Raw genomic sequence first — 27960 nt, forward strand, 5'->3', positions numbered from 1 at the left:
AAGGAAAGTCCACTGGGGTTCTGCAGCATGTGAATGATTGTTGCACTTTTGAGGGACAGTTATGTCTAACAAATATCTGTCACAACTGACCGATACCTGTGACTGCCCTGTACTGGTTAGCCAATCAACATGCCCTATCACCAAGGACAGTCCACCTTGGTGAGTGGCTGGCATATGTGTGTGTAGTGACCTTACATATGTGAAGACACTGTAGGACTGTGGACCACACAGTGTGGGCCATCAGATGGTGGGCCATGTCCACCATTGGAACAGGTAATGGAGGAGCCATGCACACCCCACAGCTAGGAGATGGCACCAGAGGGATGTGTGCCACTATGGATGGGGACCCCTTGTTGTGATATCTGCACCTTTCAGACCCACAAACTCCTACATGGGTGAGTAACAGTGACTGCACAACAGCAGTCACCACATCAGTGTGCACATGGACACCCGCTAAACACACTTAAGGGCTGTTAACCATGTGTTACACTGTGTGCACCCTGTACACAGGTATGACATGTTGCCATTAATATTGTCCCCTCTCTGTACAACTAACAGCCCACTTAGCTGGCTGCTGACAGTCAGTGCAACTGCTGTAATACACAGCATGCAGATAGCCACATTACCTTTCCCCTCCCACACTTGACAGGGGCCCACAACCTTCATGCTATAAGCGTGCCCATAGGATGGCGTTCCTGGCACACAACCATGCTGCCATGGTGGGGATGCACAACGATATATGGGATTGCACACGGTACATGCTTCGCATGTACAGCTGGAAAGGCCTACACAGTATTGTATGCCAGTGGTGCCTGGAAATTAAGAGTGTGCATGCCCTACCACTATCATGGATGTCGTGCATGCCAACCTCTCGGTCAGTCACCCAGCAGTGCTGGATGCTATCATCCAGTTACCTGCATAGGTGAGAGACCATCTAGGAAGCAAAGTTGGCTAGTACCTTAGCATCAGTTCGCCTTACTTACATGGTGTGGGTCATGCACAGATAGGTACCATACTGAACCCTGGTCAGATATCCATGTCTGGCCTCCTCACCAACATCAGTGCATGACATGAGCAGTGCTATTGCAAGACATAGCTGCCCACCTCTTCCCCTTTCCTCACAGATCAGGAGTGCTGGCATACATCAGCAGACTCCATTACTGTGCATTCCCTGTACTGAGGAACAATACCTCTTCTACTGTCAGGGACATGTCTGGTACTGCCCTATGTTTGACTCTGTAAGGTATGTGGCAGACAGGTGTACATGTAGCAATAGTGACCCTCAGGCAGGGGACAGTTTGGACACTCTGTATTGCTGCAATGTGGGATATAGCATGCAAGGTGTGGCGGGGGGACACCAACAGCACATTAGGAACATAACAACGACACAATAGGTGGCAGGTTAAACAGGATATTTATTCCTGACAACATTCAGCAGGGTATAGTCAAGTATTATGTGAGCAGTAACAGCATACAATTGATGTTCCTAGGTATTCATTATCTGCAAGTACTAGATAGCTAATGGATCCAAAGGGATCCAAATCCGGACTACATCACTCCACCATCAGCAGTATTCACACATATGCTGGTAGTGGGTGTTATCAGTACTGGCAAAGCATGATTACCTAGGAACAGGAAGTGGCACCCCAATAGCTTGGATACTGTAATACATAGTTTACCGCTGGTCAGTATACAATGAGTAGACAGGCATAGGCCCCAGGCAGTCCATGTTGAAAGAGTGCACTGAAAGAGGACAGCCTGACAGGCCAGCCAGCAGAGTGAAAGTCCAGGCCCCAGGCAGGCCATGTTGAAAGAGTGCACTGAAAGAGGACAGCCTGACAGGCCAGCCAGCAGAGTGAAAGTCCAGGCCCCAGGCAGTCCATGTTGAAAGAGTGCACTGAAAGAGGACAGCCTGACAGGCCAGCCAGCAGAGTGAAAGTCCAGGCCCCAGGCAGTCCATGTTGAAAGAGTGCACTGAAAGAGGACAGCCTGACAGGCCAGCCAGCAGACAAGGTACCCAGCGGTTCAGCATGTAGGCAGCAGGCAAACACATGACGGTTCAGGCTACAGCAGTGAAGGGTCAGGACCAGACAGCAGCAGCAGGCGGAGGACACAGCAGCAGCAGCAGCAGCAGCAGGAGACCCAGGAGGACACAGCAGCAGCAGCAGGAGACCCAGGAGGACACAGCAGCAGCAGCAGCAGGAGACCCAGGAGGACACAGCAGCAGCAGCAGCAGGAGACCCAGGAGGACACAGCAGCAGCAGCAGCAGCAGGAGACCCAGGAGGACACAGCAGCAGCAGCAGCAGCAGGCGGAGGCCCAGGAGGACACAGCAGCACATGGCGTTTGGAGACATGAGGCACAGATTGCACCACACAACCAGCATCAACATGCCGTCAGCAGACCGGTCATCCTACAGCACACTGCCAGATTGTCTACCTGTCTGGCAGCATGTGACCTGGCTGCACCCAGCGATGTCTTCCACAAGGGTATATAAGGAGGGCCAACGGTGCCATCAGCCCCTGCCATGGCTGCTCACAGTGTTCAAATACCTCACACTTGGCCAAGCACATGTGCATCCTTAACAATTGTGCTACCTGCTGCACCACAGTTGTATGGTCCTGGTTTCCACTAGCTGGGTATGCAGACGTTAAACAGGCTGCACGGTATATGCTGTATGTTCTGACATGGCTACCTGTTCTTAATGAGGTGGAATGTGTCAGTGAAGCAAGATGTGCCTAAGGGCGCTGACAAATACCATCACAGTGTTCATTGTTGCACTTGGCCTCTGCCTCAGTGCATACACAGGCCACACAGTGCCATGGACATGGAGGCAACACTGTACACCATGTATGGCAAGCGTTCGACAGGTGACAGCTTCCTGATGTCCACGTACAGTGGACAACCATCAGTCAGGGTTTGTGTCCTCCATGGCTGCACCAACAGAGTCCTTAGTAATGCCATGAGTACAGAAGTGTGTGACACCCAGTGATACAGATCTTCATTATAATCTACTGAATTAGAACAGGCCAACAATCATTCACATGCTGCAGAACCCCAGTGTACCTCCCTCCCTACAGGTGTGCTGGTCAGTCAGACGGTGACAGCTAACCAATGTGGCACACACATCATTATCAGCAGAACATTACTGTTTCCACATGCTGAATGACCTGTGGCACTGCCTGACAGGCCATATGTGTAGGAGACCCCTTTACCTTGCTTCCCAAGTATGTAGTGCACAGGAGCTGGTGCACAGTGGTGGTACCAGTACTGCTAACTGCGCTGTGTGCAGGCATATAGGGAATAAGGGCCACACATGGACCTACATGTCCCTCCGCGTGACATAGCTGCACCCATATTGGTACGTTGGGAGGGTAGGCGTCCCATCCACATTATGTCCCTCAAAAAAGGCTTGCAGGTACAGGAGCTACACGACAGGGTTTGTGGCACAATGGGTGTGAGGTGGCTACATAACATGATGGTGACACAGGTCACACAGTCTGTGTTAAATGTCTGCTGAAAATGATGTGTGAGCAACATTGTTCACCTGTAACTGTCGCAACTGCACACCTGTAGGAAGGAAAGTCCACTGGGGTTCTGCAGCATGTGAATGATTGTTGCACTTTTGAGGGACAGTTATGTCTAACAAATATCTGTCACAACTGACCGATACCTGTGACTGCCCTGTACTGGTTAGCCAATCAACATGCCCTATCACCAAGGACAGTCCACCTTGGTGAGTGGCTGGCATATGTGTGTGTAGTGACCTTACATATGTGAAGACACTGTAGGACTGTGGACCACACAGTGTGGGCCATCAGATGGTGGGCCATGTCCACCATTGGAACAGGTAATGGAGGAGCCATGCACACCCCACAGCTAGGAGATGGCACCAGAGGGATGTGTGCCACTATGGATGGGGACCCCTTGTTGTGATATCTGCACCTTTCAGACCCACAAACTCCTACATGGGTGAGTAACAGTGACTGCACAACAGCAGTCACCACATCAGTGTGCACATGGACACCCGCTAAACACACTTAAGGGCTGTTAACCATGTGTTACACTGTGTGCACCCTGTACACAGGTATGACATGTTGCCATTAATATTGTCCCCTCTCTGTACAACTAACAGCCCACTTAGCTGGCTGCTGACAGTCAGTGCAACTGCTGTAATACACAGCATGCAGATAGCCACATTACCTTTCCCCTCCCACACTTGACAGGGGCCCACAACCTTCATGCTATAAGCGTGCCCATAGGATGGCGTTCCTGGCACACAACCATGCTGCCATGGTGGGGATGCACAACGATATATGGGATTGCACACGGTACATGCTTCGCATGTACAGCTGGAAAGGCCTACACAGTATTGTATGCCAGTGGTGCCTGGAAATTAAGAGTGTGCATGCCCTACCACTATCATGGATGTCGTGCATGCCAACCTCTCGGTCAGTCACCCAGCAGTGCTGGATGCTATCATCCAGTTACCTGCATAGGTGAGAGACCATCTAGGAAGCAAAGTTGGCTAGTACCTTAGCATCAGTTCGCCTTACTTACATGGTGTGGGTCATGCACAGATAGGTACCATACTGAACCCTGGTCAGATATCCATGTCTGGCCTCCTCACCAACATCAGTGCATGACATGAGCAGTGCTATTGCAAGACATAGCTGCCCACCTCTTCCCCTTTCCTCACAGATCAGGAGTGCTGGCATACATCAGCAGACTCCATTACTGTGCATTCCCTGTACTGAGGAACAATACCTCTTCTACTGTCAGGGACATGTCTGGTACTGCCCTATGTTTGACTCTGTAAGGTATGTGGCAGACAGGTGTACATGTAGCAATAGTGACCCTCAGGCAGGGGACAGTTTGGACACTCTGTATTGCTGCAATGTGGGATATAGCATGCAAGGTGTGGCGGGGGGACACCAACAGCACATTAGGAACATAACAACGACACAATAGGTGGCAGGTTAAACAGGATATTTATTCCTGACAACATTCAGCAGGGTATAGTCAAGTATTATGTGAGCAGTAACAGCATACAATTGATGTTCCTAGGTATTCATTATCTGCAAGTACTAGATAGCTAATGGATCCAAAGGGATCCAAATCCGGACTACATCACTCCACCATCAGCAGTATTCACACATATGCTGGTAGTGGGTGTTATCAGTACTGGCAAAGCATGATTACCTAGGAACAGGAAGTGGCACCCCAATAGCTTGGATACTGTAATACATAGTTTACCGCTGGTCAGTATACAATGAGTAGACAGGCATAGGCCCCAGGCAGTCCATGTTGAAAGAGTGCACTGAAAGAGGACAGCCTGACAGGCCAGCCAGCAGAGTGAAAGTCCAGGCCCCAGGCAGTCCATGTTGAAAGAGTGCACTGAAAGAGGACAGCCTGACAGGCCAGCCAGCAGAGTGAAAGTCCAGGCCCCAGGCAGTCCATGTTGAAAGAGTGCACTGAAAGAGGACAGCCTGACAGGCCAGCCAGCAGAGTGAAAGTCCAGGCCCCAGGCAGTCCATGTTGAAAGAGTGCACTGAAAGAGGACAGCCTGACAGGCCAGCCAGCAGACAAGGTACCCAGCGGTTCAGCATGTAGGCAGCAGGCAAACACATGACGGTTCAGGCTACAGCAGTGAAGGGTCAGGACCAGACAGCAGCAGCAGGCGGAGGACACAGCAGCAGCAGCAGCAGCAGCAGGAGACCCAGGAGGACACAGCAGCAGCAGCAGGAGACCCAGGAGGACACAGCAGCAGCAGCAGCAGGAGACCCAGGAGGACACAGCAGCAGCAGCAGCAGGAGACCCAGGAGGACACAGCAGCAGCAGCAGCAGGAGACCCAGGAGGACACAGCAGCAGCAGCAGCAGCAGGAGACCCAGGAGGACACAGCAGCAGCAGCAGCAGCAGGCGGAGGCCCAGGAGGACACAGCAGCACATGGCGTTTGGAGACATGAGGCACAGATTGCACCACACAACCAGCATCAACATGCCGTCAGCAGACCGGTCATCCTACAGCACACTGCCAGATTGTGCAGCTCTTGAAACAGAAGGTGGCAGACAGCAGAGTGGCACAGCGAATGGCGGTGGGAGACAGCAGAGTGGCACAGCGGATGGCGGTGGGAGACAGCAGAGTGGCACAGCGAATGGCGGTGGGAGACAGCAGAGTGGCACAGCGGATGGCGGTGGGAGACAGCAGAGTGGCACAGCGGATGGCGGTGGAACAGGTGAGCAGGTGGGTGGGAGCTTTGCATGGTGCGTCCCCCTCCATCTCGACGGCACTGCCCCTCTGTGGGGAGCAGCCAGCAGGACATCCTCTTCCATCTCGACGGCACTGCCCCTCTGTGGGGAGCAGCCAGCAGGACATCCTCTTCCATCTCGACGGCACTGCCCCTCTGTGGGGAGCAGCCAGCAGGACATCCTCTTCCATCTCGACGGCACTGCCCCTCTGTGGGGAGCAGCCAGCAGGACATCCTCTTCCATCTCGACGGCACTGCCCCTCTGTGGGGAGCAGCCAGCAGGACATCCTCTTCCATCTCGACGGCACTGCCCCTCTGTGGGGAGCAGCCAGCAGGACATCCTCTTCCATCTCGACGGCACTGCCCCTCTGTGGGGAGCAGCCAGCAGGACATCCTCTTCCATCTCGACGGCACTGCCCCTCTGTGGGGAGCAGCCAGCAGGACATCCTCTTCCATCTCGACGGCACTGCCCCTCTGTGGGGAGCAGCCAGCAGGACATGTTCTTCCATCTCGACGGCACTGCCCCTCTGTGGGGGTGTGCATCACAGTGTTGATTGGGTGTACCTGCCCATACCCCATTTATGGGCATGTTGGTCCCCTCAGGGCCCCTTGCCACGTCCAGATGGTCCACTGGGTGGTGGCAGCTTCTTCGGTGGACGGCCCCTGCGGCCTCGGGACACTGAGGGACTTGGCTGGGGCGTTGAGGTTGCCGATGAGGATGCCTGCACGTCCGGCAGCCGCTGCACAATCTGCATCATGATGGTGCTAAGCGTGCCTATTGCTGCAGAGAGGCTGCTCCCTACATTTGTCAGCGCTGCTGTCATCAGGTGGAGGTCTTGCCTCTGCTGCCTCCATGCTCGCCTCAGGGCACGTAACCCCAGCGCCACCTGTTGCACCGTTGCGTCAGCCACTGGTTGCACCTGGGGTTGCAGAGGTGGCGCTGCTGGCGGTTCCTCCGGGCCAGGGGGATGTCCCATGACCATTGCTGGCCCAGCTTCCAGTGCAGGGCTGACTGGGGACATCACTGGTGTGTCCGGGATGGGTGGGGTACCCACTGAGCTCCCCGGGATGGCTGCCCGCAGAGGAGTGTGGGGGTGGCCCCACTCGAACTCCTCAAAGGCCTCAGTCAGGGTATAGGGGCTGCCTGGGGGTGGCATTGTAGCCTGCACCACCTCCTCCTCCTGCTCCTCCTCCTCTGACCACTGTGTCTCCGCGTCCATGTAGAATGGCCTCGTCAGCATGGGCGGCCGCCTGAGCCCTGGTGGATCCCTGCTTGTACCTGGGCCCTCCCAGCTGTCATCAGAGGGCTGCTGCCTGGGACCAGATGGCTCTGTAGGAAGATTGGGGAGAAAGGGGATATACTGCATCAGTAACACAGCTGTTCTGTCATATTACTGTGATGTCACACAGGGGCAGCTAATGTAAAACCAACATGTCATTCTGCATATACAGTACAGTTGAGTCCTTTGGGACATTCCTCATGGCATGGGTGGTGGGGCTGAGGCCTGAGGCCTGGCCCTCATGGAGACAGTGAGCTGTTGCCAGCATGCCTTGCACCCTGCTGCCTGCCCCTTGCTGACTGGGGTAGGGGGGCTGGGCCCAGAAGCCTGGCCTGTGCACAGGCCAGGCTTCTGGGCCCAGCTCACTGTGTCAGTTAGGGCCTGGCCCTCATGGAGACAGTGAGCTGTTGCCAGCATGCCTTGCACCCTGCTGCCTGCCCCTTGCTGACTGGGGGAGGGGGGCTGGGCCCAGAAGCCTGGCCTGTGCACAGGCCAGGCTTCTGGGCCCAGCTCACTGTGTCAGTTAGGGCCTGGCCCTCATGGAGACAGTGAGCTGTTGCCAGCATGCCTTGCACCCTGCTGCCTGCCCCTTGCTGACTGGGGGAGGGGGGCTGGGCCCAGAAGCCTGGCCTGTGCACAGGCCAGGCTTCTGGGCCCAGCTCACTGTGTCAGTTAGGGCCTGGCCCTAATGGAGACAGTGAGCTGTTGCCAGCATGCCTTGCACCCTGCTGCCTGCCCCTTGCTGACTGGGGGAGGGGGGGCCACTACAGTTCTGCAGAGCACATGGGTAACAGAAACTGAAACCTGGCCTAAACATTGTGTCACGACCGTTCACGGGGGGGGGGGGGGGGGCCAGAGGGCAGCTTACCATCTTCGAGGTGGGATGTATCCAGGTGGGGATGCAATCCCTCGAAGACATCTGGTCCCAGCCGCTCCATCAGTTGCTGCTCCATTGGGGTGAACCGGATGGGGCATGGGGACCGTCCGCCTGTGTTCTTCAGGTACTGGTTCCTGTCAGCGATGCGGGTCTTCAGCTGGGCCTTAATGTCGCGGTAGCAGTGGGCCACCTGCTCCCCGGTGCGAGGGATGTCGCTCTGCCGCTGTATGTGCCCAGCTATGCTGGACCAGATCTCGGCCTTTGCTGCCTTGCTGGTCCTCACCGACAGGTTCCCAAACAGCCGCGCATAGTGGCGCAGGACACCCTCGATGAGCATGTCATTGTCCTCCTGGCTGAACCTGAGGGCACGCTGCCTGACCCTGGCCTGGCTGCCTGGTTGGGGTGCCACTTCCGGAGGGTTTTCCCTCCCTGTCCTCTCTCTCCCCCCCCCCAGGTTCCCCACTCCCTTCCTCCCCCCCCCACCTGACCCTGCACTTCCCACTCCCTTTCCCTCTGCCCTGCCTGTCTAGCCCTACCTCTTCCCGCCATCCTATCCTGCCTCACCCCATCCCCCTCCCTCCTATCTCTTCCCTCCTGCCTATCTCTCCCACTACCCCTGTCCCTGTCCCTGCTCCTACTCCTCAGTCCCCTACGTCCCTCCTCCTCCTCCTCCTCCCTCCCCCTCCCCATCCCCCTCCCCTCAACACCCCTCTTCTCTCCTCTCCTGCCACTCCTCTCACGCTCCATCCTCCTCTCTCCTCCTCACCACCACCACCACCACCACCACCACACTCCTCTCCTCCTCACCACCACCACCACCACCACCACACTCCTCTCTCCTCCTCCTCACCACCACCACCACCAACACACTCCTCTCTCCTCCTCCTCACCACCACCACCACCACTCCTCCTCCTCCTCCTCCTCCTCCTCCCCCTCCTCCACACAGATGGACATACAAATTGACTAACAAACTTGCACTCAAACACAGATTACAAAAGACACAAGGTAAAGGGTAACAAATTATAACAGAAACACAGGACAGCGCACTCAGTATTCAATTCTCTAAACCACTTCTCTATACCACCAACACCTAACTTCTCTATCCAACACTCCTTCCAAACCCTCAAAGGAGGAGGGGCAGGAAGTCAGGTTTTATACCAGACACATTATCGCGTGACGCGGTATTTGGTTTCATTTTATATCGCGTACCGCGGCAACGGCGCGGTACGCGATATTATTTTGAACTTTTCATCGCGTACTACGATATTTGTTTCGCCGCACGCGAAACAGCTTCGCCGCACGCGATAGTAGCGCGTGCGGCGAAACATTCGCGAACCACGAAAATACACCTATTTGCATGGGCTACGCCCCCGATTTCTATCGCACGCGGTAACAATGCGTTACCACTGCGATAATGGAAAATGAGGCCCTAAATTAATTATTTGCTTCCGTGTTTACTAATGAGGATGTTGGGGAGATACCAGGTCCGGAGATGGTTTTCAAGGGTGATGAGTCAGATGAACTGAACCAAATCACTGTGAACCTGGAAGATGTAGTAGGCCAGATTGACAACTAAAGAGTAGCAAATCACCTGGACCGGATGGTATGCATCCTAGGGTACTGAAGGAACTAAAAAATGAAATTTCTGATCTATCAGTTAAAATTTGTAACCTATCATTAAAATCATTGTACTGGAAGACTGAGTGGGCAATGTAACTCCAATATTTAAAAAAGGCTCCAGGGGCGATCTGGGAAACTATAGACCAGTGAGTCCGACTTCAGTGCCAGGAAAAATAGTGGAAACTATTCTCAAGATCAAAATCGTAGAGCATATAGAAAGACATGATTTAATGGGACAGAGTCAACATGGATTTACCCAAGGGAAGTCTTGCCTAACAAATCTGCTTCATTTTTTTGAAGGGGTTAATAAACATGTGGATAAAGGTGAACCGGTAGATGTAGTGTATATGGATTTTCAGAAGGCGTTTGACAAAGTCCCTCATGAGAGGCTTCTACGAAAACTAAAAAGTCATGGGATAGGAGGCGATGTCCTTTCGTGGATTACAAACTGGTTAAAAGACAGGAAACAGAGAGTAGGATTAAATGGTCAATTTTCTCAGTGGAAAAGGGTAAACAGTGGAGTGCCTCAGGGATCTGTACTCGGACCGGTGCTTTTCAATATATATATAAATGATCTGGAAAGGAATACGACGAGTGAGGTTATCAAATTTGCGGATGATACAAAATTATTCAGAGTAGTTAAATCACAAGCAGACTGTGATACATAACAGGAGGACCTTGCAAGACTGGAAGATTGGGCATCCAAATGGCAGATGAAATTTAATGTGGACAAGTGCAAGGTGTTGCATATAAGGAAAAATAACCCTTGCTGTAGTTACACGATGTTAGGTTCCATATTAGGAGCTACCACCCAGGAAAAAGATCTAGGCATCATTGTGGATAATACTTTAAAATCGTCGGCTCAGTGTGCAGCAGTAGTCAAAAAAGCAAACAGAATGTTAAGAATTATTAGGAAGGGAATGGTTAATAGAACGGAAAATGTCATAATGCCTCTGTATCGCTCCATGGTGAGCACAAAAGAAATAGATGCCTTAATCTTTTTCAATACTTTATTGATGCAGAGACGTTTCAACTGAAATGCCCGACTCAGGCCGAGTTTCGCAGCTTCTAGCCGCTGCCTCAGGGGCTACAATTAAACAATCAACATTAACCAAATAAATATCTCACAATAAATATATTATTAAGATCTCTTAAATATTAAAAAGAATTTTATGTAAAATTAATAAACATCCTTTTTAAACATTGCAAAGATCTAAAATCAAACCATCAAATCAGTTAGAAAAAAATCATTTAAAAAAACAGCAAATATAATATTAAGATCTCTTAAATATTAAAAAGAATTTTATATCAATTAATAAACATCCTTTTTAAACATTGCAAAGATCTAAAATCAACAAATCAAATTAAAAAATGAAAAAGTTAATAATAAGATAGTGACATTAGATGAAACTTTACCTCCAAACTTCAAATCACTGATACTGTATAATCCACTCTGATTAAACAATATGCCATCGATGAATGAACAACTAAAAGAGAAACGACCACTTATTAAAAATGTATGAAATCTAAAAAATCTATTTCAATGTGACAAATTGCCTTCATTATATATGCAAATTTCAAAAAATTCCAAAATATTTATTAAGAAAAGATGATCTAAACTGCAGCTAGTACACCACATCATATTATTAAATTAATAGAAAAAATCTTTTACAACTACTCACTGTGTTATATATCTCATTTCAGCATTATTAAAGCAACAAATCATGAATGAGATCACATTAATAGCATCAATAGCAATGTTAAATCACTAGTGCAAACTTGATCTTTTATTCATGCAAAGTCTGCACATCACTCATGATCATGCCTGTCCTTATGGTGTAACACGACCTCAACGGAAGAGTATATCTAAATACCAGTAGCACTTCTTGAACAATAGTACAGACTTAATCTTCATTTAATACCACATCCACCACCATACTAAAATATATTCCAACTATTCTAAAATGATTCTAAATGTGATCTTTACGTGCAGTTATTTCAAGCCGCGTCTGATCGATCCTTTTAATTTTTAGCGATAAAACATGCATCTGTAAAATTCAATTCCTGCCGATCTGAAAATTATACTCCAATTCCTACCGATCTAAAAAATAAATATATTTATTTGATTCAATTCCTCTCAATGTAAAAATATAGTTAATTTTTTTTAATTTTTAGCGCCAAAACATGTATCTGTAAAATTAAATTCCTGCCGATTTAAAAATTATATTCCAATTCCTGTCGTTCTTAAAAATGCATATGTCTATGTGATTCACTTCTTCACAATGTAAAAACGTAGTTAATGCCATGATTCGAATGGAAGATATAAGAGCATATAATTCAACTAAAGGATAGTGGATTTACGCTAGGTTTTGAACAAATTAATGTTAGCTAACTAGACGTTCTAAGCAGAGCTCTATGAGTTACAATCAATAAGAAAAAAATGTTTATGTATTACCTTAAATGCAATGGTTCAAACCCAGATTTCTGTGACAAACCGCAGTCTCTGCTTGTAGTAAATGTAAGCCGCGTTTCGGTAGCCATTTTTAAAGAGCCAATTTTGGCGCCAAAAAATAATTTTTACAAACATTAAGACTGAATAAAAAAGAAATTGTATTGGTTCAAAATGCATGAAATTAAATCTATATTCATTTGTGAAAATCCATACTTTTGAAACTCTTATCCCACATACAAACTTTTGAAACTCTTATCCTATATACAAACTTTTGAAACTCTTATCCTACAAGAGATCAGAAAGATTGAAGATAAAAAATTGAGCAAAAGATTTTTCAATATAACTAAAAAAGAAAGAGAAGCAATGGGAAAGTTGAAGAATGACGATTCCATTGTGATTAAATCCGCAGATAAGGGAGGTTCCATAGTCATTATGGACACTGTAAATTATATTAAAGAGGTAGAACGTCAACTAACAGATGAGACTTTTTATCTGAAACTTGATAAAGATCCAACAAGCACAATTAAAGGAGAGATAGATACTTTACTTAAGATTGCAAGTGACAGAGGCTTTCTTACGAGTAAGGAAATAAGTTATTTAAAAGTTGACAACCCAATTATGCCTACACTATATAGTCTACCTAAAGTACATAAGTCTTTAATCAATCCCCCTGGGAGACCAATTGTTTCAGCGATAGGATCCTTATTAGAACCGCTTTCCTCGTTTTTAGATATTTTCCTCAGAAATCATGTTTCAGAAACACCAAGCTACATCCGAGATTCTTCAGATTTTATTCTCACATTAGAAACAGTGAATATTTCCAATGATTTAAATGAGGACATTATTATGGTGACGTTAGACATAGAGTCACTATATACAAATATACCTCAGACTGCAGCGTTAGAAATTTTGACACATTTTTTTCAGACTCGTACAACACAAACGCATTCCGAGTGAATTTTTAAACGATATTGCTTTTTTGGCATTGACAAAAATTTTTTTTAGCTTCAATAGAAAAATCTACCAACAAATAAAAGGAGTCGTGATGGGGTCAAAGATGGCACCCTCAGTTGCGAACCTTTATGTTGCTCAATTTGAAAAAGTTAATTTGAGATCACATATATTTACTAGTAACATACTTCTTTGGAAAAGATTTATTGACTATGTTTTTTTACTGTGGAAAGGAAGCATGGAAAGATTACTTGAGTTTTTTAGTTGGCTGAATTCATTAGATCTCAATCTTAAATTCACTATGAATCACAGTAAATCATCCATTTCATTTTTAGATATTCAAGTAAACTTGGTGGATGGCAAATTTGTCACTGATATATTTAGAAAGCCGACTGATACTAATAAATTGCTACACTACACGAGCAGTCACAGCAGATCTCTACTGAAGAATCTCCCATACTCACAGTTTTTGAGATTAAGACGTCTCTGTGCAACTGAAGAAATTTTTGATGAAAGATCAACACAAATGAAACAGAGATTTTTAGAGAAGGATTATCCGCTACATTACGTACAAAATGGTTTAAATAAGGCTAAAAAACAAGACAGACGAGTACTATTGAAAGGAGAGAAGAAATCTGGTAAAGCTAGTGATTGTTTAGTTTGCCCTATCACTTTCACACATTTGTCATATCATATTAGCACTATTTTAAGGAAGTTTTGGCCAATAGTACAAGTATTACCATTTTTTAAGAATAAGAAAATTATGATAGCTAATAAAAGAGATAAAAATCTCAAAGACATATTGGCACCCTCTGCTTTATCCAGAAAGATTATCCAAGATAAGAGACCACCTGGTCATCGTCCATGCGGGAACTGCATAGTATGCAAAGTCAATATGAAGACTAGTTTCTTGAAAATACCTGGATGTAGTGCTGAGTTTAAACTTTTCTCTTTTACAAACTGCAAAAGCAAAGGTGTAGTGTATGTAGCTATCTGCCCATGTAACAAACTGTACGTTGGTAAAACTATTAGAGAATTCAATAAACGGATTCTAGAACACAAAAGTAGCATCAAAAGAAATGTAAGCTCAAAACCTCTGGTTGATCACTCTATTGAAAATGGTCACAAATTTGAAGATTTTAAATTTTGTGTTATCCAACAGCCGCAGTTAAATTGGAGAGGTGGTGATCTGGATAGATTGCTATTACAAATTGAGCAAAAATATATTTATGAGTTTAATACCTTAACGCCGCATGGTCTGAATGTGGATTCTGATTTGTCAGTATTCTTATAAATAATATTTTTATAACCAATGTTCTTTTTGCCATTTGAATTCAATTTTATTCATCAATTATAGAATTTTTAAGTTGATGATTGAGAACGACCACTTTTTATATGTGTGAAAGTTATTAGTAAATATTTTAATATTTATTATATATGTATTTTTTAAGATAAGATATACAACATGACAGACATAATAACAATTAAGAAAAGCTGAAATTTTTCACAATTTTCACATTTATTGTTACAGTGAGTTAGTGATTTTTCTTTTATTTGCCACAAGCGAATTATTGTTCTCAGATTTGACTTCAGTGCACCAATCTAATGATCATGTCAGAATCAGGACATTAGCCACGCCCACTTTTTGATTAACAGCGCTTCACATTTTTAAAACTCTATTGAATAATCGATTTTTTACAAATGATTATAGATTTAATTTCATGCATCTTGAACCAATACAATTTCTTTTTCATTTAGTCTTTATGTTTGTAAAATAGAGCATTCCATTTGACTTCAGTGCACCATTCTATTGATCATGTCAGAATCGGGACATTAGCCACGCCCACTTGTGATTGACAGCAACTCACAATTTTAAAACTCTTTTTAATAATTGATTTTCACAAATGAATATAGATTTAATTTCATGCATTTTGAACCAATACAATTTCTTTTTTATTCAGTCTTAATGTTTGTAAAAATTATTTTTTGGCGCCAAAATTGGCTCTTTAAAAATGGCTACCGAAACGCGGCTTACATTTACTACAAGCAGAGACTGCGGTTTGTCACAGAAATCTGGGTTTGAACCATTGCATTTAAGGTAATACATAAACATTTTTTTATTATTGATTGTAACTCATAGAGCTCTGCTTAGAACGTCTAGTTAGCTAACATTAATTTGTTCAAAACCTAGCGTAAATCCACTATCCTTTAGTTGAATTATATGCTCTTATATCTTCCATTTGAAAACAAAAATTGGGATAAAAATATATACTAAGAGAATAAAATCTAGTACAAGCAAAATGACAATAAATGATTAAATCTTATATCTTGCTTTGTAAGCTGACTAAGGCTTGCGGCCCATTGCGAGGCGAGAGGCCGCGGATTGAAATTCCAAAGCAATAAATGGTATGATATTGTCATTTGCTATTAACTAGTTGTAAACTCTGTGGATTGGACATTTGATCCTTCTCCCTCTCTTCGATTGGTTCTTTGATAATAATAGAGAGGTGTTCTGCTTCTGTGTTTTGTTGATTATTTATCTATTATATTGAGGCATTTTTAATATTCAATATGGCATCCAATTGGCAGGATGTGTTTAGCTTCTCCCATGTGCACTTACAGGAAGTTCTACAAACTCCTGCGTTTTTCACTATTCCGGTTGGAGATGTACCTCAGGGTGATACATGGATACAAGTTCTGAATTTAAAAAAACGACTTGTCCGTACTGAAATGCATGGGCAAACTCTCATTGAATATTGCCGTGTCCAGAGGATACCACGTGGTTTGAGAATTAGAAAAGAGCCTTTATTATATACTGAGGACTCTGCTTTCTTACAGAAATGGAACAATATTCTAAATAAATGCTCATTAGATTTGATGTTGGCTATTATTGAGCAAGCTAAGACCACTGGTGATGCCATTAAAGCAGAGATCACCCAGTTATTAGAGGCGAATAAAATTAACATGGCTATTCAAGAATTTACCAATAAAGTTACCGAGATTGATCAAACTATTGATACCTTTACGTCTCAGATAAAACAAGCCAAGTTGGATAAATTTATCCGTGATGAGAAAGACTATTCTAAAGGGTTTGTTTATTTTTGGATGCGACCGAATTATAAGAGGGAGAGAAATCCAAATTTGAAAACTTTCGATAACTCTAGTTCATCTTCGTCTGATTCTTCAGGCGAAGAGGTTGCAAATTCCAACTCGAGTAACAAAACCAGGAATAGACGTGTAAGGTTTCAGGACTCAAAAAACTCCAACTCTGGTTACCGAGGCAACAAAGCCAACAACAACGTGGCAGTGAATCGTCCGGTCGACCCGGTCCCAATTAGATCGGGATTAGAAGAATCTACAGTGGTTAATTTATCTTCTACTGTTTTGTCTAATTCTCAAATTTCATTGTTAGAAAAGGGATTATCCTTTGTGCCCACTTCGAATTTAGATTTATTTGATATTGAGACTTATATACATAAGTTCATTAGACAACTTTGGTTACGAGTTTATTTTTCTGGCATTACTGAATCTAATACAGATACCTCTGTAGTGATGCCCAAATCGAAGTGGTGTCCACCTGGTGCGATGGATCCGGCACTGGCAACTTTTCGAGATCTTGTCATAAAAGATTTACATACTCTCAGAGGTCTCACTCGAGATGACAGGTCGTTTAATCTAACTAATGATGAACGGCAAGCAATTAAAGAGTTGAGATACAACAGTTCTATATTGATTAAATCTGCCGACAAGGGCGGTGCTATAGTAGTTATGAATGTTGTTGATTACCGTGAGGAAGCCATTCGTCAATTGGGAGACCCTGAATACTATTCAAGATTGTCTGAAGATCCAACTTTTGCTATTAAACTAGAGATTGATTCTTTGGTTGAATTAGGAGCTCATAAATGTTGGATTATATCGAGAGAATGGAGATTCTTAACAGTTGATTTCCCGAAAATGCCGGTATTATACCTTTTACCTAAAATTCATAAAACACTTGTTAAACCTCCAGGAAGACCGATTGTTTCGTCTAGGGGCTCATTACTCGAGCCCTTATCGATCTTTGTAGACAAATTTCTTGCTCCTTTGGTAAAACTGGTACCTTCATATATTCGGGATTCATCTGATTTGATGACACAATTGAACACACACACACAGCATCTTTTTCCTAACTCAGGGTTGGCATTAGCCACGATCGACGTAGTGTCTTTATACACTAGTATCCCGCAGAGGGAGGCATCTGAGATAGTGAGATCAAAATTAGGTGAAGTATCCTCTAGGACTCAGTCAGCATTTATTTCAGCGTTAGCTGACATTTCATTGAAAAATAATTTTTTCAAATTTGGTGAGGAATATTTTCTACAGTGTAGAGGAGTTGCCATGGGCGCCGCCATGGCGCCGGATATTGCGAACCTTTACATGGGGGACTTTGAGGAGAAATTTCTTTCTGAGAATCCCTTTGCTAATCAGGTGAAATTTTGGCGTCGATACATTGACGATATACTGATAGTCTGGGAGGGTGATGAGGACAGATTTGCATTATTTATGGGGTGGTTGAATTCTTGTGATATAAATATTAAATTTACCCATACATTTGACAAATCTTGTATAGCTTATCTTGATATTTCTATTTCATTACACACCACTGGTTTCAGTTTTTCCCTATATCGCAAACCCACAGACAAGAATACCTTGCTACGATTTGAGAGTTGCCATCCGCATCATTTAAGATCAAATTTACCCTATGGTCAGTTTTTGAGACTCAGAAGGTTGTGTTCTGACCTCACAGATTATAAAATGAAGGCTAAGCAATTAATGGTAAACTTCCAACAAAGAGGTTATCCTTTAAGTATTATCAAAAAGGCATATAAACGTGCAAGGTGGGTGAATCGTGACCTTTTATTTTTGTCAACTCAGTCTACATTAACATCTGACAGAGCTATATCAGAAAAAACCACATGTGTACTTCCGTATTCATCTCAGATTTATCTAGTTCAGAACATCATTAAAAAGTATTGGCATATACTCGGTTTACATCCTGAGTTACAACAAATTCCTCGCTTTGCATTCAAGCGTAATAAGAACCTAAGAGACCTGATTGTCTGTTCTGATTTTTCTGAAGAATTTACAGAAGTTGTGGTTGATAATGTGGAACCTAAGGGTCATTTTCCCTGCAATAAATGTAGCGTTTGTGAACAATCGTTTTCAGGGGAGTATTTACCATTTTTTGCCAAGGGAAAATTTAGATTTAAATCACATACAGATTGTCAGTCCAAAGGAGTAATTTATGGTTTGTGGTGCTCGTGCCCCCTGTTATATATAGGCAAAACCAAGCGTAATTTAAAAACTCGTATTATAGAGCATAAAAGTGCCATTGCGAGACAACGTTTGGAAGCGCCTGTAGTGCAACATTGTTTGCAGCACCGCCATTCTTTTGATTCGCTCAGATTTGCGGCAATTGAGCAGCTGATACCTGGCAATAGGGGGGGAGATTTTGACAACTACCTTTTACGCAGGGAACAGAAATGGATATATTTCTTTGATACTGTTGTTCCTAAGGGGTTAAACAGAGAGATTGATTGGTCCGTGTTCTAGGGTTGGTGTGAATGTGATTTGATTGGTAGAGACCAGAAGATAACAGACTCTTGTTGTGTGGGATTTGTAGTTTTATCAGTGTCCCGGTGACGTGGCTTCCGGTGACGGTGGTTCCTGAAGTGGGATTTAAATAGCTGGGACGTGTAGAGTTTGCTAGAGACGCCTTGGCGCCATTTTTGAAACTATTGGCTGAGACAGAGTTTGTCCGGGTAAGTTTGCTCTAATAATGTAAGACAGTGAGTATTAACTCTTATCAGATGGTGAGTTAGATTACTGGGTGTTTTGTAGGATTTCATAGGTGCACTTTTTAAGACGTAATATTTTGTGTTTGTGTTTGGTAGGGAATAAAGAACGTTGGCCGCTATATGTAAAATACGCTTGAGAAATATCCCCTGAAGAAGATTGTTTTTCGTAATCGAAACATGATTCATGTCGGGAATGATTGCATCAATACTTCACTGAGCATGGCTAAGTATTCATTTCTCTAATTTCGTCATTTGAAAGATTTTTAATCTTGGTGAGAAGTGCTATTTCGGTTTCACATTTAAACCTTATTTAGGGTGATTTGAAAACAAAAATTGGGATAAAAATATATACTAAGAGAATAAAATCTAGTACAAGCAAAATGACAATAAATGATTAAATCTTATATCTTGCTTTGTAAGCTGACTAAGGCTTGCGGCCCATTGCGAGGCGAGAGGCCGCGGATTGAAATTCCAAAGCAATAAATGGTATGATATTGTCATTTGCTATTAACTAGTTGTAAACTCTGTGGATTGGACATTTGATCCTTCTCCCTCTCTTCGATTGGTTCTTTGTTATTAACTACGTTTTTACATTGTGAAGAAGTGAATCACATAGACATATGCATTTTTAAGAACGACAGGAATTGGAATATAATTTTTAAATCGGCAGGAATTTAATTTTACAGATGCATGTTTTGGCGCTAAAAATTAAAAAAAATTAACTATATTTTTACATTGAGAGGAATTGAATCAAATAAATATATTTATTTTTTAGATCGGTAGGAATTGGAGTATAATTTTCAGATCGGCAGGAATTGAATTTTACAGATGCATGTTTTATCGCTAAAAATTAAAAGGATCGATCAGACGCGGCTTGAAATAACTGCACGTAAAGATCACATTTAGAATCATTTTAGAATAGTTGGAATATATTTTAGTATGGTGGTGGATGTGGTATTAAATGAAGATTAAGTCTGTACTATTGTTCAAGAAGTGCTACTGGTATTTAGATATACTCTTCCGTTGAGGTCGTGTTACACCATAAGGACAGGCATGATCATGAGTGATGTGCAGACTTTGCATGAATAAAAGATCAAGTTTGCACTAGTGATTTAACATTGCTATTGATGCTATTAATGTGATCTCATTCATGATTTGTTGCTTTAATAATGCTGAAATGAGATATATAACACCGTGAGTAGTTGTAAAAGATTTTTTCTATTAATTTAATAATATGATGTGGTGTACTAGCTGCAGTTTAGATCATCTTTTCTTAATAAATATTTTGGAATTTTTTGAAATTTGCATATATAATGAAGGCAATTTGTCACATTGAAATAGATTTTTTTAGATTTCATACATTTTTAATAAGTGGTCGTTTCTCTTTTAGTTGTTCATTCATCGATGGCATATTGTTTAATCAGAGTGGATTATACAGTATCAGTGATTTGAAGTTTGGAGGTAAAGTTTCATCTAATGTCACTATCTTATTATTAACTTTTTCATTTTTTAATTTGATTTGTTGATTTTAGATCTTTGCGATGTTTATTAATTGATATAAAATTCTTTTTAATATTTAAGAGATCTTAATATTATATTTGCTGTTTTTTTAAATGATTTTTTTCTAACTGATTTGATGGTTTGATTTTAGATCTTTGCAATGTTTAAAAAGGATGTTTATTAATTTTACATAAAATTCTTTTTAATATTTAAGAGATCTTAATAATATATTTATTGTGAGATATTTATTTGGTTAATGTTGATTGTTTAATTGTAGCCCCTGAGGCAGCGGCTAGAAGCTGCGAAACTTGGCCTGAGTCGGGCATTTCAGTTGAAACGTCTCTGCATCAATAAAGTATTGAAAAAGATTAAGGCATCTATTTCTTTTGTGCTCACCTGACGGTATCATAGATCGCCTACCTCTTTGCTTTCTTGGTCGCTCCATGGTGAGACCGCACCTTGAATACTGTGTACAATTCTGGTCGCCACATCTCAAAAAAGATATAGCTGTGATGGAGAAGGTACAGATTAGGGCAACCAAAATGATAAAGGGGATGGAACAGCTCCCCTATGAGGTAAGGCTGAAGAGGTTAGGGCTGTTCAGCTTGGAGAAGAGACGGATGAGGGGGGATATGATAGAGGTCTTAAATATCATGAGAGGTCTTGAACGAGTAGATGTGACTCGGTTATTTACACTTTCAAATAATAGGACTAGGGGGCATTCCATGAAGTTAGCAAGTAGCACATTTAAGACTAATCGGAGAAAATTGTTTTTCACTCAACGCACAATAAAGCTGTGGAATTTGTTGCCAGAGGATGTGGTTAGTGCAGTTAGTGTAGCTGGATTCAAAAAAGGTTTGGATAAGTTCTTGGAGGAGAAGTCCATTAATGGCTATTAATCAGTTATACTTGGGGAATAGCCACTGCTATTAATTGCATCAGTAGCATGGGTTCTTCTTAGTGTTTGGTTAATTGCCAGGTTCTTGTGGCCTGGTTTTGGCCTCTGTTGGAAACCGGATGCTGGGCTTGATGGACCCTTGGTCTGACCCAGCATGGCAATTTCTTATGTACTTTCAGAATTAAGCCTGGGGTGAGATGGACCTTGGAAATATTCCTTCCTGGGTCCCTGACTCAAATATCTTGTTGGTGCAAAGGTTGAACTGGAGGTGGTACAATAGAGAGAGAGTGAAGCAGCAAATGATGGCCTTTGAGGGCATCCACAGCTTTTCTGACTTTATTGCCAAAGAGATTCTCTCCAGTACTATGTACGTCAAACCTTTCCTATACTTCATGTAGGTAAGATGGCCGCAGCCATGAGAGTCTGCATGCTTCCATAATCATTACAGAGGTTTTCAATACTACTTCTCACCTTTAGCCAACACTGAGCAGGATTCACCTTGATCCTCTTGAGAGAGGCAATTGGAGAATCCTTGTACCCTTTTCCAAATGGTATATAAGTGCTGGACTATGTAGGTCTGGTAGGATGTTATGCAAGCCTGAAGCATTTAACTCTAATAGCACCTTCTATCAAAATAATCCAAGGTTAGATATTCATATACCAGGGGCACTAAGGCATGTTTCTTAGATTTCTTGGCAGACAGAGTACACATTTTAACTCGTGTATGCATGCTTTAACTCCTGATGCAGTAAGAAAATAGTATGCTAATACATCTGGAGTTAGTTTGTTTTTTATGGCATACAGTTTTAAAAAACTGTATACAGAATTTCAGTGCAGTTTTATTGCACACCTTTTTATATCGAGCCCTGTAAGTATGTGCAGAGGATAAGAGGAGGTATCTCAATTATTTATCAGGTAACAAGTGATATTAGTTGGATGCTACAGACTTCTGTTTAGACCACAATGTGCATTAAACTGAAAAACATGTGCACACAAATAAAACAAGAATACAAAATGAACCTGAAAAAGACCCCAAGACTCTAAAAACATATGCATTAAATCGAAAGTGTATCTATCCTGTTGAAAGAAACAGGGATGTATTTTTATGCTAAATCTCTGTAATAGCAAAAGTTCAGAAAACGGATAGTGATATTTTCAGGAAATGGTTTACCAGACTGAATGTCCCATATTCTTCCCGAAGAAGATGAATCAGAAATCCCTGAAACGTTGTCTGGTCTCCCCATGTCCAACGTGCATAGTTGAGGTATGATGAAGCTGGCAGATAGAAATAAGGCAAAAGGCCAGCAGAGAAGCTCAAACTTAACTTCAGCATATGGGCTAGGGATAATTCCTGTAGGGAAACATCCAGTGTTGCAGAGTTTATTTTAATTCAACCACAAAGTAGCTTAAAGAACAGATCTAGAAAGACATCAAATGTATTTTATACAGGTATGATTTCTCAATTTATAATTAGTTCTTATAGCTAAGGTAGGCAACTCCGGTGCTGTGGTTCACTCAACTAGACTCTTAGCGCTAACAGCTGTGGAGAAAAGCTTTTTATTTAAATGCTATAAAGTAATATAATAGGGGCATATGGAGAGAGAGACTGGCAGGATGCTACACAAAGCACCAGTATAAAACTCTCTCTCAAATGATTTCTGATAACAATATACAGGATTTTTCACTTGTGTAATTCCAACCCCTAAACTAGGTTACATAATTGTCACAATTTCTATGATTGGCTTTCTACTATAAAAAATGAATCTGAATGGCCATATGTCGATTTGCTATCGCTGTGCATGTAAATTAATCCTCGCTTTGTATGTAAGTTTTATCTCGGGGCTCGCTACTTGTTGCAGTGTCAGCATGACCTTGTGTCCATTCTAAATATGCTTCTGTAATCCTGTGGCCCAGTTCTTTTCTGTTAATACAGCACTTCTATCTAGTTTTCCTCCTTCTGTGGTGTCTGCCTGTGTAGCAGAAACAAATGCTCAAGTATGTTATATTTGTTAAAATATAACATAAAATAACACAAAAAACTTACGAGAACAACAACAAAAAGTGGTTCATTGCCTCTTCATCGCTTTCCATTAAAATTCATGTCTGAAAATAAGGGCTATGAGTACTATATCAATACCCCTTTTTGTCATTTTTCTGACATAAGTAGTATAATGGATGCTCTTTTTGCCTAAATCTCTACTTTTGACATTTCGACCTTCAACTCTGCTCTGCTGCTCTTACTCAACAGCATGGCTGCTTCCATAACATATACAGATGACCTTCATCTCTGCTCTCTTGCCCCTCTTTACCAGCATAGAAACTGCCTTGACCTAGTCCTTTAACTTCTGTCTCTGAGTTCTCCATCTCAGTTCTTTCCTTCTCAATCATCTGATAACTTTCACACTTAACTACCCTCCCCCACAGCCTCAGCCAATCACCACCACTTTGCTAATAGCTTGGAAAAGAAGACTGACCTCATGCAAACAGCCACTCCTTTACCAAGCTGTAGGCGGTTTTTGAAAGATGCAAAGTAGGTTTATTTTGTGAAAAGTATAAAAAAGAAAGTAATGCAATTATAAAGTATTTGATTTTAACTTCTATTCAAATTGTTATGATATATCTTAATGATACTAGATGTATTACATCCCAATTTTTCTAAGGGCTTGTAGTTAAGCTAATTGTATAGATGCATTTCTTGAGCTATTTTAACTTTAGAGATTCAGAATTACAAATAATTCATAGTTTCATTCATTCCAGTTACATTTTTTATTTCAAATACTGACACATATTTTGGATTTTTGATACCCAAAACATAGAATATCCAAACCGTCTTTTGGTCAGATTTCAAAGCAGCCATGCTGTTGAGTAGGAGCAGCAGAGCAGAGTTGAAGGTCAAAATATCAAAAGTAGAGGTTAAGGCAAAAGCAGTGTACCCATTATACTACTGACATTCATCACCCTCTATCCAGTGGCTGACAAATACAGAGGCCGCAGAGCAAATACAGATTACACATGCTTTGAAGGGGGTGAAAAGCAGGTGGGTCCCTATTTTCTTGATGGTTATGCACTTATTGATGGGGTACAAACAGCTTTTGAATTTAAAGGTTGCTTTTTCTATTGTTGTCCAAGCTGTTATAATAATAAAGACCAGAAGAACCCTTTAACAGCTACAACATTTGTTTTTCTCAATTAAAAAACACAAATCAAAGCAGATTTCCTGAAAAGACAAGGGTTTAAGGTCATAGGCATGTGGGAACATGAATGGAAGAGAATGATAAGAGAAAATATAATGACTAATATAGTCATTAACAACCACCGCAAAGTTCTACCTCTTGTTAAACTTCTATCTTCCTCTTCTTTTACTCCCAGTTAGAATCATCCCTGTTTTATTGCAACTTCTTCTTCTGAGCACTTGTTATAATTTGTTATAAGTTGTAATGTATACATTCAAGTTATAGTTATGTATTGCTCACCCCTTGTTTTATGTAAACCGACATGATACGAACTCCGTGAATGCCGGTATAGAAAAATCACAAATAAATAAAAATAAAAATAAAATATTAAGGGTTGTGCAGACTTTCTGGTTAAATCTGCACTACTGCAGCCTTTAGTACCCAGAGATGCCTTTTTTGATAGCAGAACCAATCCTATTTGCTTGTTCTATAAAGTCAGGCCTGGTGAAAAAATACATTACTATGATTTTACCAAATCGTTCATGACAATTTTGCCCCCCCCCCCCCCCAACTATTTTGGGTCTATTAATACCACTCTTAAAACTTTTCAAGAATCATCATCCTCCTTCAAACTTCCTGACTCCACTGAACACTACTCCGTTCAACCAAGGAGGCCAAGTCTACATTGATCTTACCAATCTGTTTCAGCCTAATCCACATGCTTGAATATACATTCAGACCGAGCATAACTATTATGACATCTCACTTCTTGATTCAGTAACCACCTAGTATTGATATTTCGTGTTGCAACCTGACTGTACTACAAGAGACAAGACCTATAAACAGTTAACATAAATGTCAACAGTATCAAGTTATATACAAATTTTGATCTTATTAGGCCAAATTACATTCAATTTTTTGTCTGTCTAATGTTTTCCATAGTTACAATTCACTGAAGAAAAGGGAGGTGAAACTCATTTAATTGTTGAAAGGTAGATGAATTAATATGTATACAACACAAACATTATTCTAAATCTTCCTATTGTTCAACATATAGTAATATCACTGTCCACTATAAACTATCCTTTTTATTCTGATTTTACAAATATATGCTATTAACTCCTTAGTTATTTCATTAGTTAAAATTCTTAGAATTCTCACTTATTTCAACAATCAGTTAAGAAAAAACACTCTTAGAATATAACATTTATAAATAGAAATAAAGCATATAGAAATGTAAATATTATACTAACAATTTTTTTTAAGATTACTAACATATTTTAGTATTTTATTTATAAGTTTAGAAACACAGATTTTCATTCTGAGACCTCTTCTAGAAAGCTAACACAGACTAGAATTTTTTTTAATTAGAAAAACTACTCATAGAAATATTTATTTTTCATTTTTAACCTTTTTAATTTTTGTTTTTACACGACTACAATGTGTGTACATTTAATATATGCTATAATTTCAACTCTAACTTTATTGCAACTAAAATAACTACCCCACTGCCTGATATACATCTCGATATTTTCTACACACACCTGATTTTTGCCCTTCCACTTCCCCAAAAAATTAATTGATACATCAAATCCTTAAGTAAACTAAAGGCCTAAAAGATAAATGCTGGATCCTCTGTCCTACGATGGGTAAGAATCAGTCTACCTATAGCTTAATAGTATAGGCACGCCTGGAATCAACCCAAGGCACTGTGGGGGACAAGTGAATAGAGCTGTTTATGATATGTCAGTAGTCTCTGGGTACTCTGTCAATCAAAATTGATATCAGCCAATCAGCGCTCACTTCCAGTCTAAGCCCTGCCCCCTCTCCGCCCACTCCCGTCCCAAACTTCGCCCATGCTCCTCCCATCCCATAGAAGTGAAGGGATGTAGCCCCGCCCTGGCCATGCCCCCACCCTCCCAAACTCTGATGCCGCCAAGCCTCTCCCACCCCGTAGAAGTGAATGGAGTGGTGCCCCCACGCCCAAACCACACCCCCTATGATGACACCTGAAATGACCCTTGACTGCCTTTTGATGACATCACCGGAAGTCCAACCCACCATCACACCCCCAAAAATATGCCCCCATCAGAAATGGCCCTGTCGCTTTTTAATGACAACAAAATTAATAGATCCTGTCTGCTTTTTGATGACCTCACTGGAAGTCCAAATAATTACTACTGGGGGTTGGTGACAGGTTTTTCTAACCCCTCTGTTTTAAAAGTTACTAGCTGTGAAGCAGCAGAAAGGTCTCTCTTGTTCTGTGCATTGTGAGAGGGGGAATTTTCTCCTTTCCTCCTCCCCTCACTGTAGATAAGCATGCCCAATGACCCTGCCAAGCAGACATGCAAAGTGAAATGTGAGCAGAGCCTTTTGTAGTCTACTAAAAGGATAATTAAGAGGGTGTTGGTTTTTGGGGGACTGCAAAAGTGAATAAAACAAGGCTTGAGTTTTTGTTTTAAATACAGACCTCTGAGTTTACAGCCATACCAAACAACCAAGTACAAGCAGCTATTAAATAAAATTTATTATGACCCATGTGCTATAGGAAGTCTTAGTGTAATAAATCCTCTTTTTCAGGCTGCTAAAACATGTAATGAATAGGGTGACCAACTGCCCAGTTTTCGACCAGATAGCCCAATCTTGCAGCCTGTTGTACAGTGTCCGGTTACAAGGGTAACCGGACACTGTAAAACCCAGTCAGGCAAAGCCAGGGGGCCAATCAGTGGTGGCAGTTTGGCAGCACTCCAATTACCTGCCTGTTTTCAGGGCTGAGTTGACTCTCTTCCTCCTTTGCCTCTCCCACAGCTGTAGGGCACTGTTTCTACTTCATGCTGTCCTCCTAGGAGTCAAAGAGGAAGAGGAGTGTCGACTGAGCCCCAAAGACAGGCAGGAAGAATCTGCCTAGGAAAAAAAAACTATGCTCGATATATAAAAGTGAAAAAAGGGGCAGCTGTGGCCTGCCCCACCCACCCCCCAAGTGTCAGGTCCTGCTCCATGGAAAGGTTGGCAACCCTAGTAATGATACTGACCATAAAACAAGTAAATGAATGGCTTACAGATCAAGATGCTTATTCGTTACACAGACCTACTAAGACACATTTTAAAAGAAAAGAAACAAA

The 27960-nt window shown here is 42.5% G+C and overlaps 1 protein-coding gene across 2 annotated transcripts in view; it reads right to left on the reverse strand.

Annotated features, from left to right (window-relative positions):
* The window catches only part of TMEM260 (transmembrane protein 260), a 246464-nt gene that overhangs the window by 89142 nt on the left and 129362 nt on the right, over positions 1-27960 (reverse strand). For both annotated transcript variants that reach the window (XM_029598248.1, XM_029598249.1), the window contains exon 6: positions 22837-23016. In XM_029598248.1, coding sequence (XP_029454108.1) covers positions 22837-23016 — 180 coding nt within the window. The remainder of the gene's footprint in view (positions 1-22836; positions 23017-27960) is intronic.

The sequence above is a fragment of the Rhinatrema bivittatum genome, chromosome 4 (genome assembly GCF_901001135.1).
Source record: "Rhinatrema bivittatum chromosome 4, aRhiBiv1.1, whole genome shotgun sequence".
In the NCBI taxonomy this organism is placed as follows: Eukaryota; Metazoa; Chordata; class Amphibia; order Gymnophiona; family Rhinatrematidae; genus Rhinatrema; species Rhinatrema bivittatum.